We start from the raw sequence: 12,500 nt of genomic DNA, 5'->3' as shown, positions 1-12,500 counted from the left end.
CTCAATGTCGTAGTTACATTTTCCATCGCTAGGGCATACTGATGACGTAAAAGCTGTTGTTTACATTCTTCAACTTGGTCGGCACGCAATACGAAAGTGACTTCACATCGAGTGAAGAAGATTTATTGGAATTGGATGCCCCTTTCGTGTTCTAATGTGGGTACGGTACAAGGATACATGTACAAACTAATTAGGATATCCAAACAAAACTCAACTGACGAAGAACATGTCTAGAGCAAGGAACCTTCAAAGGATGAACGCCCAGAACGTGCGGGAAATAAGGACTGTTGAGTTCATCTGAATGCATCACTCCATGCACGCTTTACATACATAAATGCACACCACCACTCACACACCACACCAGACCAGACACATTATTTCGTTAGTTTGTCATCAGATGTGCGGATGAAGGTCTGAAGGCGTAAAATGATAGGCCTAATACCTAGCAGACGTTGATGCGCCTGGCTCTATCTTCCAGGCCCCAGCTTGCCCAGCATGGCTGGTTTTGATTTTGTTGGAAAATCATCCACACGACCACCAAGATGATCACGTCCAAAGTGCAAGCATAGTTCATCTGTTCATGCAAGGAGGAATTAATGTGTTTTAATAAATATCCTTGTGTTTTACTAACTATCTTTGTTTTGGTTTGTTTAAGAAAGTCAAAGTGATAGTCAAAACCTGTCAGGTTCATCAAAGTCCATGTGCCCAGTATCGAGCATGTCTGGTTTCCAATCAGGATCGATGTCCATCATGTTATCCACCATGTAACCACTATTGGACACTCCTCACTACTATTACACCCAAGACCCAAGGGTTTGTCCCACTTTGGCTCAGATAAGGCAACTACCTTCGGCGGGGCGCAAAGACATCTGTGAAAGATCCAGCCTGGGTTGACGCCACCTCCTTCAACCAAACTGGGCAACTACTCACTTATGAAAACCTGTACAGGTTTGTGAAACTTTGGACTTGGTGGTACAAACGATTGAGTTGCAACAGAGGTGGATTTCATAGGCTGAATGAGTAACACCCGAACTTTCAAGAAATGAATAAATCATCTCATGATCTATGCCAACCTTCATATTTACAGGAAAAATTTCAAGGAGTCATTAATTACAAATTGCTTTTATCTGTGTTAAGGTACAATAAAACAGGCTTATGTAGCGAAGAGAATAGGGAAATTATTTAACTGCAAGGGAGAGGAAGGCTAGCAAAAGATACACACATGTCTATAAAATCATCTGCCATAGGCATTGGTTGCTGTGGGGAAGAGAAGCCATCAATCATATGCCTGGCACTGTCAATATGGTCAATTAAACATTCCATCTCAATTTCGCTGGTAGTGGTACTTATAGAAGGTGAATATTTATCATAAGCACTTTGTAAAAGCTTAAAAAAAATCCTTATGTCTATATCAGTACAAATTCCTCCCTCCTAGTCAAGGATAGGCTTAACCACCGCTGGGTGGTGGTGGGAGGGGGGGGATTCCACTTCTTTGACTCTCAAAAAACAGACTTTAATTTGGTTGACTCCAATCGACAAGACGTGGTCATAGGCCTGTTATGGATACCCCTGTCATCATGGCCATGCCTGTCACCCTGGTGGAGTGGTGTGATCATATTCATAGGCCTACAGGCCTAGCTAGCCTATGTCATGACTGTACTTCTGATCTCCTTAGGCCTAGCCTAGAAATCGATAGTCAAGCCTAACCATGCTTGTTAACGATTGTCAGTGACAGCGTAGATAACACAGGCCTACCTATACACATGATACAGACTGATACACCTACCTCAGGTGTTGTCTTTTTTCAATAGCAGTGCTCCTTCGACGGCATTTGCTTGCCAAACCTAGGGTCTCGTTGATGACAAAAATTGTCGGTATTGCATCTTCTTTTAGAATGGGCTTCATGCTAATTCCTAGTGACTCAGCAAGGCCAGGGTCCCGAGTGTACTGTTTTTTTTTTCGAAATGTTTCGAACAGAGTTTCGCTTTCAATCCAGGCTTCCATGACTCGTGCCGATTGCACCGAATTATCCAGTCCTTTTTGCGAACAGGATCTTTCGGAAAAGAATGAAAATAAATTCCATCCGCAGCAGAAAGTTTCGTCGAATCACTGTTGCAATTTGCGGCGACACAATAAACCATTTTCGAACTAAATACTTGATAAAACCTTGCTAGCACACGAAATATGACAAACCACTGATCAAGCTGACAGCATAGCACGGCATTTTATGGTGCACGCACGTGGCATGCATCGGAATGTAAACAAGATTGACATCGCAACCTATAGAGCGTTACGAGAACAGCCGAAGTTCGGCGAAGGGAAAGATCGTCTGTTACCGATATTTTGATATTTTTTTTAACACATTGCGTAATAATTCGAATTTATTTTTGCATTTTGTCAAAAAATGACAAAACAAATATTCACCACCTCTTTGAAAACCTTCTCATATGACCTTCAAGGTGAAACCTCTTCAAAAACCTCACCACCCAGTATTAGTTTGATGATTTCTTTCCTGTGTTTAAATTTACCATTGATAAACTTGTAAAAAAAGTTCCAGTTCATCTCTGCATTTGTCACAACACCCCTTCCAGAAGTCATTTCCTCCTTCCTGCGGATTCTTATATAGCTATTTCTATCATGTTTATTAGGTCCCTTTGTTTTGTTGCTTCTTTTCTTTTTCCATTTTCTTTAAGCCATGTTACTAGATTTTTTTTAATCTATCTCACACCTTTTGTGTATGTGCGTGCATGTGTGTGCGTGTGTGTGTGTGTGTGAGATACAATAGTACACAAAGACTTACCTGCTCCTTCAAGGTATTGACTCAGCTGTTTGGTGAACAAAACGTTACATAACTTGCTGTAGCAATATGATTTCCTACTTCCTGGGTAAGATTTGTTATTGACGTTAATGTTCTGCCACAAAAAAATAAAAACATAAATACACACACATACACAATATATATATACATACATATATATATATACATACATATACATATATATATATATATACATATATATATATGAGTGGAAAGGTGGTAGAGAAACACGGGTTAGAGCGAGAACACTGTATTACTGACGTTTCGACTACAAGTCTTCTTCAGAGTGACAGACAGCGTGTGTGTACATCACATATACTCTCCTTATGGCTCATCCGGCTGGACGTTTCAGAAAGTCGCATGCTGATTGGCCCGATACTCCCTCCTCCACAACCAATCTGGCGGCTGCAAATGACAAGTTAACGAACCCTTCTCTGTGGTTGCTGACCTTTCCCAGTGTTATGCACGCGGACTCGACCAGCTTTCTCATTCTCCTCTCAAGTCCGGTGCAGATAGGGCGTGCTTCCTCCCATTCTGGTAAATGCCCGTGTGTGTCTACCAGTGAATTTGAAGTCCTGTGATGCCGTAGGTCGTTCTTGTGTTCTCTTAGTCTTTTTGTCAACCCCCGTGACGTCTCACCGTAATTTGTTGCAGGACATCCACTGCATGGTATTCCGTATACTATGCTATTTTCGTTGGTGTGTTGTTCTTGTTTGTTACTTAGGACGTCTTTTATTTTGCGCCCGGATTTATACGCTATTTGGATGCCGGCTTTAGATAACGTATTGGTTATGGCTTTTGCTTCCTTTGCGAAAGGTACTACTAGGTATTTTATTGAAGCTTTGTCACTTTTCGGTCTTGCGTAAATTTCTTCCGCTTTCTTTCTCAATTTGGATAGTAGTCCTGCTGGGTACATAAGCTTGCGGAAGACATTAAATATGTAGGACATCTCCTCTTCTACATATTCTTTGTTGCATATCCTCAATGCTCTCAGATAGAAACCTATTATCACTCCTGTTTTTGTGCGTGTGCTGTGATGGGATAAGTAGTGTATGAAGTCATCTTTGTTCGTGGGTTTTCTGTATACTGAAAACTTTACATCCGTTTCACCCCGATGGATGACAGTGTCTAGGAATGGTAATTGGTTGTCTTTCTCAAACTCCACTGTGAACTGGATGTCTTTGTTCTGAAGAAGACTTGTAGTCGAAACGTCAGTAATACAGTGTTCTCGCTCTAACCCGTGTTTCTCTACCACCTTTCCACTCATCTGTCCAACCTTCATAGCAATATGTATATATATACATATATATATAAATATATATATGTATTTGTATATATATGTATATATATATATAATCGCCAATGACGGCATATGTCTATCAGATAATTTCGACAGCAACCTCGGGATTCGAACCGGGGCCTTGCGTGAAGCTAAGCCAAAACTCTACCGACTGAGCTAAAGGAGCTCTAAAAATCTAAATATAAAAGTTTATCTGACTCCCGATAAACTAAGTCGACTGTTAATTGCCGTCCTAATTTAATTTTACGGACACTTAAGCTCAACTCATAGCCAGTGGCCAAGCTGGTACGAATTCTTGATGGGATTTCGTCGTTGTAATACCTGAATAGAATCGCAATGTTATGCACATAGGTAAAAATAACAGCCAGTACGACTACAAGTTATTTGGAAATTCGTTAACAAAAGTGTATAGTGTAAAGGATCTCGGCGTAGTTATCAGTAACGATATCACATCATCTAAGCAGTGTATTTTGGCCTCTGAGAAAGCAAATAAGATTCTAGGACTGATTGCGCGATCTTTTGATTTCAAAAGTCCATCTCCCATTAACAAGCTATATAAATCGTTAGTTCGTCCACATTTGGAATATGCTCTTTCTGTATGGTCACCGAATCTCATTAAAGGCATTGACAGATTGGAAAAAAATACAACGGCGAGCCACAAAACTTATTCCAAATATCAAAAATCAATCATACGAAAGTCGACTAAAACATATGAATATGTTTTCTGTAAAAAAGCGGACTCATGAGTGACTTCATACAGGTCATACAGGAATTTACAATATCAAAAGTGACAAAAATTTTACACTGAATGAGAATCCGACAAGAAATAATGGTCTCAGACTGTCAGGAAATAGATTTAACTTGGAAGTGGGTAGAAACAACTTCGCCAACCGTGTATTTAATGAATGGAATAAACTTCCTGTAGATAAACACTTAAGCAAGATGCTGTAATGCCTGCCATTTATTTTATATTATTTATCTATTTGTTTGTTTGTTATCATTTGTCTGTTTGCTTCCTGTTATTTCCTTGATTATCATTTGTTATTATTTTTCTGTCAATTTATTGTTATTTACTATTTACCTGTTTGTTTATCATTTAACTTTACCTATATATTTACTTATTTTATTTATAATTATTTATCATCATAATTCTACTTATTTTTTTTTTTTCATCCGACCTAGTTATGGACCAAAAGGTCTCCTGCTGGCGTGCTCCTTTGTAATCCTTTGTAATCCATTGACAGCGCATGTCTAACAGATAATTCCGACAGTCGCACCGGGATTCGAACCGGGGCCGTGCGTGATGCTAGGCCAAAACTCTACCGACTGAGCTAAAGAAGCTCCGTGAATTATAAATTTGGAAGTTGATGTAAGTTGCGATGAACTAAGTCGTCTGCTAACTGCAGTCACAACTTAATTTTACGGAGACTTAATCTCAACTCATAGCTGGTACGAATCTTTGACGGACTTTCGTCGCTGTAATATTACATCAGCATTACCTCAGTACGGGGATGATGATGATGATGATGATGATGATGATGATGATGATGATGATGATGATGATGATGATGATGATGATGATGATGATGATGATGATGATGATGATGATGATGATGATGATGATGATGATGATGATGATGATGATGATGATGATGATGATGATGATGATGATGATGATGATGATGATGATGATGATGATGATGATGATGATGATGATGATGATGATGATGATGATGATGATGATGATGATGATGATGATGATGATGACAGTGTAACCCAACTCAAATCAGTTTCTAGTTTTCAACTCTACAGACTTGCTTGACGTTTGTTGATATACTGGCCTTACTCGAACAAGTTTCAACAGTTCAATGTAGGCCATGGAACTGAAAATAATGACTTACATCAATATCGAAGCTCTCATCTACCGTATGAGCTCGCGAAGATACAGTCACGATGCGGCTGGGTGAGCTCTTTTTCATGAGGCCTGAAAGAAAGGGTTTTATACTGCTAATATAGAAATCAACAACCGAGTACAATACGTTCACAAGTATGTATTTCAGCCGCATTTTGAGTGTATTTTCACGCTCAAGTGTATCCAATACATACATATCACATGGACACACACAGGTACTGAATTCTTGTACAAAACTAACAAAGTTACAATATATGAGGATTGTGAGAATTCCAAGGACGAAGTGCATCGAGACGAGTCTGGAGTCCCAGCTAGCAGAGAGGTGCACTGATGCTGGACGTGAATCGAACACGGATCGCTGAATTAACAGTCGAGAGTCGTACTACCACACCATTCAGTCGTGTGTGTGTGTGTGTGTGTGTGTGTGTGTGTGTGTGTGTGTGTGTGTGTGTGTGTGATTCCCTCTCAAGATTCTTACCAAGTAGAATATTAGTTAGAAGAAAGTGACCCAAGTGATTCGTTGCAATCGTTATCTCGTTGTCCTCATCTGTAAAGGTCAGTTTCGAAGGTCCAATTATTCCTGCGTTCAGTATGAGAACATCCAGCCTGCAGAGGAGAGGAGAGAGGTAAGACAGGGAAAACAATAGACCAGTCGTATTTTCAACCTCGTAATCTGATTGTAATAGCACTGCTATTTATGGGGAAATAGAGAAACTACAATGTTGTCCAAGAACTTTGGACTCGAATTGCATAGACTTTGCTTTTTTTTTTTTTTTTTTTTAACACCTACTTTTGCGACAGTAGGAATAGAATTTTAAGAGGCATTTACCGATACAAAAGGGGTTGCTTGACAGTGTATAAAATTTTAGATACCAAAGGATTGGCACGCAGATTACATTGATACCATTGTGGTAGTCAAAATACAATGTAAAAGGCCATGCGGAAGGAATTACCTGTTCCTCTGCACACACGATCATGCCTCACCTCTTCTCATTTTTGAGAAAGTTTTTAGCAAATTTCCTAACGGAGGCCAGGGAGGAGGTGTCCAGCAACTGCACCTCCACCAAGTTGTTGCCTGTGGCTTTCCGGATCTCCTCTACATACGATGAAAAAGTGATGAAATAAGCATGTTACATAAAAATATGTATTAAGATAAAGATCATACTTGGATATATGTTTATTATAACTGGAATAAGATATATTTCACATAACACAATTACATAGTAAGTGATAATAGAATATAGTGGGAATACAAAACAAAGTAAATTAAAACAGTTATAAGTATAAGTGTGTGTGTGTGTGTGTGTGTGTGTGTGTGTGTGTGTGTGTGTGTGTGTGTGTGTGTGTGCGTGCGTGTGTGTGTGTTGTATTTCAATAGTTATATATTACTGAAAGGGGAGCTACGCTCGTGATGTGCCGTCTCTGTATCTCGCCATATCTAATTTGCTCTTAAATTCTTGTATTTTTTTTGCACACACTATTTTTTCGTCTAGTATGTTCCATATATCCACTACTCTGTGAGGAAAGTTTTTTCATGTCTCTTCTGTAACTGTCCTTTTTGAGTTTCTTTCCATGTCCTCTTGTGTTTCTCTTGTCCCAATTTAGTAAGTCGTCTCCATCAAGGATTTCTACATCTTTCATAATTCTGTAGATGGTCAACAAGTCACCTCTTTCTCTTCTATATTCCAGAGTCGGTAGGTCTAGTTTTGCCAGTCTTTCTTCATGGAATGTTTTTTATAGTGTTTGGGCCATCTTCGTATAGTTGTTCTCTGGATTCTCTCAATTTTCTTAGTATTATTTTTATTACTGGGTGACCACAGTGTCGCTGCATACTCCAATTTGGGCTTTATCAGTGTGACTGATATTTTCTTTATCATTTCTTCATCTAAGTAAGTAAAAGCCACTTTCATTGATCTTAGCATGTTATAGGTTTCGCCGACAATTTTGCTTATATGCTTGTCAGGGGACATAATATCTTTTGTAATGATCACCCCCAGGTCTTTTTCAGATCCCACTTTCGTTACTTCTTTTTCACCAATTTTATCCTGTCCCGATATCATTTTTTTTTTCATTATGCTATATTTCTCTATATTGAAGTCCACTTCCCACTTCTGACTCTATTCCCAGACACTGTTCAGATCTCTCTGTAGTAAGTCACAGTCCGTTTTAGTACTCATTTTCTTGAACAATTTTGCATCATCTGCAAAGAAGTTCATGTAATATTCCACACCCTCGTCCATGTCATTCACATAGCAAACATTATTGAAGCCAATACTGATCCTTGTGGAATTCCACTAATTACCTCCTCCCAAGTAAAACTCTTATAATCTCTGAGCACTACTCTCATTTTTCTTCCATGCAAAAAGTCTTCCATCCATTTCAGTAGTTTTCCTTGTATTCCTCCTATAGTTTCTAGTTCTCTTAATAGTTTTTTGTGAGGGACTTTATCAAAAGCTTTTTGTAGATCTAGGAACGTACAATCAGCCCATCTGCCTCTTTCTTGTATTATGTCTAGTAGTCTTAAGTAAAAACAGATTAGATTTATGGTTCATGATCTTCCATGTCTAAATCCAAATTGTCTCGGATTATGTTGTTCTCCAGATAAAACATCTGGAGGAGAACAACATCTACTTTTTATATATTTTTTTATATATTTCAGCTACCATGCTTGTGAGGGAAACCGGTCTGTAATTTGTTGGGTCTTCCTTATTTCTCCCTTTATAAATTGGTACGATATCAGCATTTTCCAGTCTTCTGTTATTTTTCCTTTCTTTGAGTGAGCAACTTATTATGTTATATTTTGTATCTGTCAGTTCTTTTTTTACGTTCTTTTAATATCCAATTTGCTATTCCATCCGAGCCGTGCGATATCCTGACATCAAGGTTCATTATTTGATCCATTATTTCTTTCCGTGTTATTCTTATTTCCGTCATGGGGGTGGGGGGTCATTTCTCTCCCTTCATCCCGATGTTGCATATTTTCTCTAGTGAAAACCGATTTGAAGTGTTTGCTCATAACTTCCGCCATTTATGTGTCTTCTGTGTATTCCATATTCCCTTAGCGTAATTTCACTATTTCCTGTTTATTTTTTTAGTTTACCAATTACATATCTATAGAATAGTTTTGGTTGATCCTTAAGTTTTTCTATTGTTTGTTTTTCATATTTCCTTTTATCTTTTCTGCGTAGTTTTACATATTCGTTCCTTTGATTAATATAAATTTACCACTTTCTAGTTTTTTTGTCTTTTCTCCATCTTTTCCAAACTTGATCTCTTCTGTCTTTCTCTTAGCCGCACCTTATATTAAACTAGCACTTAATATACACCTTTTCCTGTTTTTGCTTTGGGACATATTTATCCACACCTTCTTTGTAGATGTTCATAAGTATCGTCCATTTTTCTTCCACTTGTGTTTCTTACTTGTAGAACTCTTCCCATTTCGCTTTAATAAAAAATATCCTAAATTTCTCAAAGTCCGTTATATTATACATCAGTCTTCCCTTTCTGTGTTTCTCATTTCTTTATATATATATATATTTCCTCCTTTAGTTCTAACTCTTCGCAATTGGTGTCTTGTATTAAATTTTGTCTACTATTTCAGGTTCTGACGTAATTAATAAATCTAGTCTCGACGGTTCTTCGTTATTTCTAATTCTAATGTTTTCTTTTACCCATTGTGTCATTGTATGTTCTATAGTCATGTCAAGTAATACTTTCCCCATTGATCCTCTTTACCTTTCAACGTCATCTCTTCCCAACATATTTCTTTGCAACGAAAGTCTCCCATAAGTACCACTTTATATCCATCCTTCAGTATCTCGTTTAATAAAGATTTCGTATCCTCTAACATTCTGTAATAATCTCTATCTCTCCAAGACCTCGTTTTTGGGGACACGTAAATCACTGCAAACTCTCAGCTTTTCATGTCGCTATCTTCAACTCTTACTGAGACCATCTCTACCCTGTTTTCTCAATATGTAACTTGAGTCACATTCAATTATTTCTTAACCAGGAACATGACTCCTCCACCTTGTTTTCTCCTCTCTATTTCTAAGCCAGTGATTGTATAATCCATGACCAACACTGTTTGGTACTAGTGGATCCCTTAATTGTGTCTCCACAATTCCCATTACGTCTGGTTTTGCTTCTGACAGGTAATCGTTTAGTTCCTTCAATCCTGAGATTAATACATCTAAGTGGGTATAAGCCAGTTTTAATTTTCTGTTCCCGCCATCTTGTTTTGTGTGTGTGTGTGTGTGCGTACGTGCGTGTACATGTGTGTGCGTGCATGCGCACGCGCGTGTGTGTGATTGTGTGTGTGTGTGTGTGTGTGTGTATTTACCTAGTTGCATTTACCTTGTTGTATCTTATAGGAAGGGGAGTTACGCTCGTGGGGACCCGCCTTTGTAACTCGCAGTGTCTAGTTTGCACACACTATTGTTTCGTTCAGTTTATTCCAAGTGTCCACCCCTCTGTGTGGAAAACTGATTTTTTCAGATCTCTTCTATAACTATCCTTTTTTTTTTTTAGTTTTTTTTTCCATGTCCTCTTGTGTTTTTCTTTTCCCAATTTAGTAAGTCCTCTCTATCAAGTATTTTCGTGCCTTTCATGATTCTGTAGATGTTCAGTAGGTCGCCTCTCTTCCTTGTTCCAAAGTCGGTAACTTGTATTTAGCCAGTCTCTCTTCATATGACAAGTTTGAAAGTGTTGGGGCCATTTTCGTGGTTGCTCTATTGTTTTTTTTTTTTTTTTTTTTTTTTTTTTTTTTTGTACTTGGTGACCATAATGTCTCAGCATACTCTAGTCTAAGCCTTATTAGTATGACTATTATTTTTTTAATAATTTCTTCGTCTAAATAGGTAAACGTCACTTTTATTGATCTTAGCAAGTTACAGGATTCTCCGACAATTTTGTTTATTTGTTCATCAGGTGACAACTTGTTTGAAATAATCACTCCCAAGTCTTTTTTAGATCCTATTTTCTTTACTTCCTTTGTTCCAATTGTATAGTCTTTTTTTACTTTTTCCAAACTCCACTGTGCTACATTTCTTAATGTTAAAGTCCACTTCCCACTTCTGACTCCATTTCCAAACCATTTTAGGTCTGTAGTGATTCACAGTCCGTTTCAGTTTTCATTTTCCTCAACAATTTAGCATCGTCTCCAAAGAAGCTCATGTAACATTCCACATCTTCATCCATGTCATTCACATAAATGGCGAACATTATTGGAGCCAATACAGATCCCTGCTGAACTCCACTAATCAACTCCTCCCAACATGAACACATTTCTGTGTGTGTGTGTGTGTGTGTGTGTTTGTGTTTTTAAGGCAATGCAAAATAAACAGAAAAAAGAAGCGTGCGAAACAAGAGTATTACATCGAGAAATAAGTGGTATGTTCTCCCTTACCTGAAACCTTGGCGGCTTTTTGCAGGTTTCTACAAGCCATAATGACACGAGCACCTCTTCGGGCCAGGTCTAGAGCCGTCTCCTTCCCAAGACCTTTCAGTTTGGGGAATACAAGAAATGGAAATACTTGTAATGTAGTGTAAAAAAAAAAAAAAAAAAAAAAAAAAAAAAAAAAATATATATATATATATATATATATATATACACACACACACACACACACACACATATATATATATATATATATATATATATATATATATATATATATATATTCTTTTTGAAGCCCAATAGGATGTGAGCCAAGACTGCGGTAAATTTTACACTTCCTGAAGAGTTCTAACTTACCTGCAGAGGCCCCCGTGATAAGAACGACTTTTCCCTCCATGGAGGCTTGGGAGGTACACCAGCCAATCCCTTGTCGATATTCCCATCCTTTAACCACCACTAAAAGCCCCAGCATCACCACTAAGCATCCTGTTATGTACAGGAGCATTTGCCACATTGTGCCTGGAACAAATATATACATTTAATCTTAACTAGCCGACCCATTCCTGGGAATTCCACGAATACTAGTTGAATAATATACCGCATCTAGAACTCACATTGAAGTTGTTATGGTCGATGTTATCGTGATTTTTTATCATATTAATTGGTTTTATGGCAGACTGTCTTGAAATTCTAATCAATTTGAAGGTTCCTTATACTAAATCCATCAATATTCACTGAGGTTCGTTAAACTGTTTTCGCTACACTTTCTTTAATAAGTTCGGTGAAATTTATATGAATTATTCCTGTAATGTAGAATATATCATCATTCAATTATCAACATCTGGTGGTAACTCTACAGTGGTTTGACACAGACCAAATGGCTTCATTTAGGCGTTTGGAACCTCCTTGAAATTTATGCTTCAAGCCATGATACTTGGGATGTTGTCAGTTCATCTATTTTTTTTTCTTTAGCCTCTGAACTACCTGATTTGAATAAAGCCATCTGATGTTAGTCAAAGTAAAATCCATTGCTCATAATTTTGTTCGAGAGTTTTAACTGAACTCTAAGAGG

The 12,500-nt window shown here is 37.9% G+C and overlaps 1 protein-coding gene across 2 annotated transcripts in view; it reads right to left on the bottom strand.

Moving 5' to 3' along the window:
• LOC143021690 (retinol dehydrogenase 11-like) overlaps positions 1–12,500 on the bottom strand; it is a 17,042-nt gene that overhangs the window by 3,112 nt on the left and 1,430 nt on the right. For both annotated transcript variants that reach the window (XM_076179318.1, XM_076179319.1), the window contains exons 2-7: positions 11,786–11,947; positions 11,438–11,530; positions 7,015–7,126; positions 6,509–6,636; positions 6,020–6,102; positions 2,801–2,912 (exon numbers count right to left, since the gene is read on the bottom strand). In XM_076179318.1, coding sequence (XP_076035433.1) covers positions 2,801–2,912; positions 6,020–6,102; positions 6,509–6,636; positions 7,015–7,126; positions 11,438–11,530; positions 11,786–11,942 — 685 coding nt within the window. In that variant the 5' untranslated portion in view covers positions 11,943–11,947. The remainder of the gene's footprint in view (positions 1–2,800; positions 2,913–6,019; positions 6,103–6,508; positions 6,637–7,014; positions 7,127–11,437; positions 11,531–11,785; positions 11,948–12,500) is intronic.

Source organism: Oratosquilla oratoria, chromosome 42, assembly GCF_046742065.1.
Source record: "Oratosquilla oratoria isolate Oo_2021 chromosome 42, ASM4674206v1, whole genome shotgun sequence".
NCBI lineage: Eukaryota > Metazoa > Arthropoda > Malacostraca > Stomatopoda > Squillidae > Oratosquilla > Oratosquilla oratoria.
The sequence above is the reverse complement of the archived record's forward strand: the minus strand, read 5'-3'. Positions and strand labels throughout refer to the sequence as shown.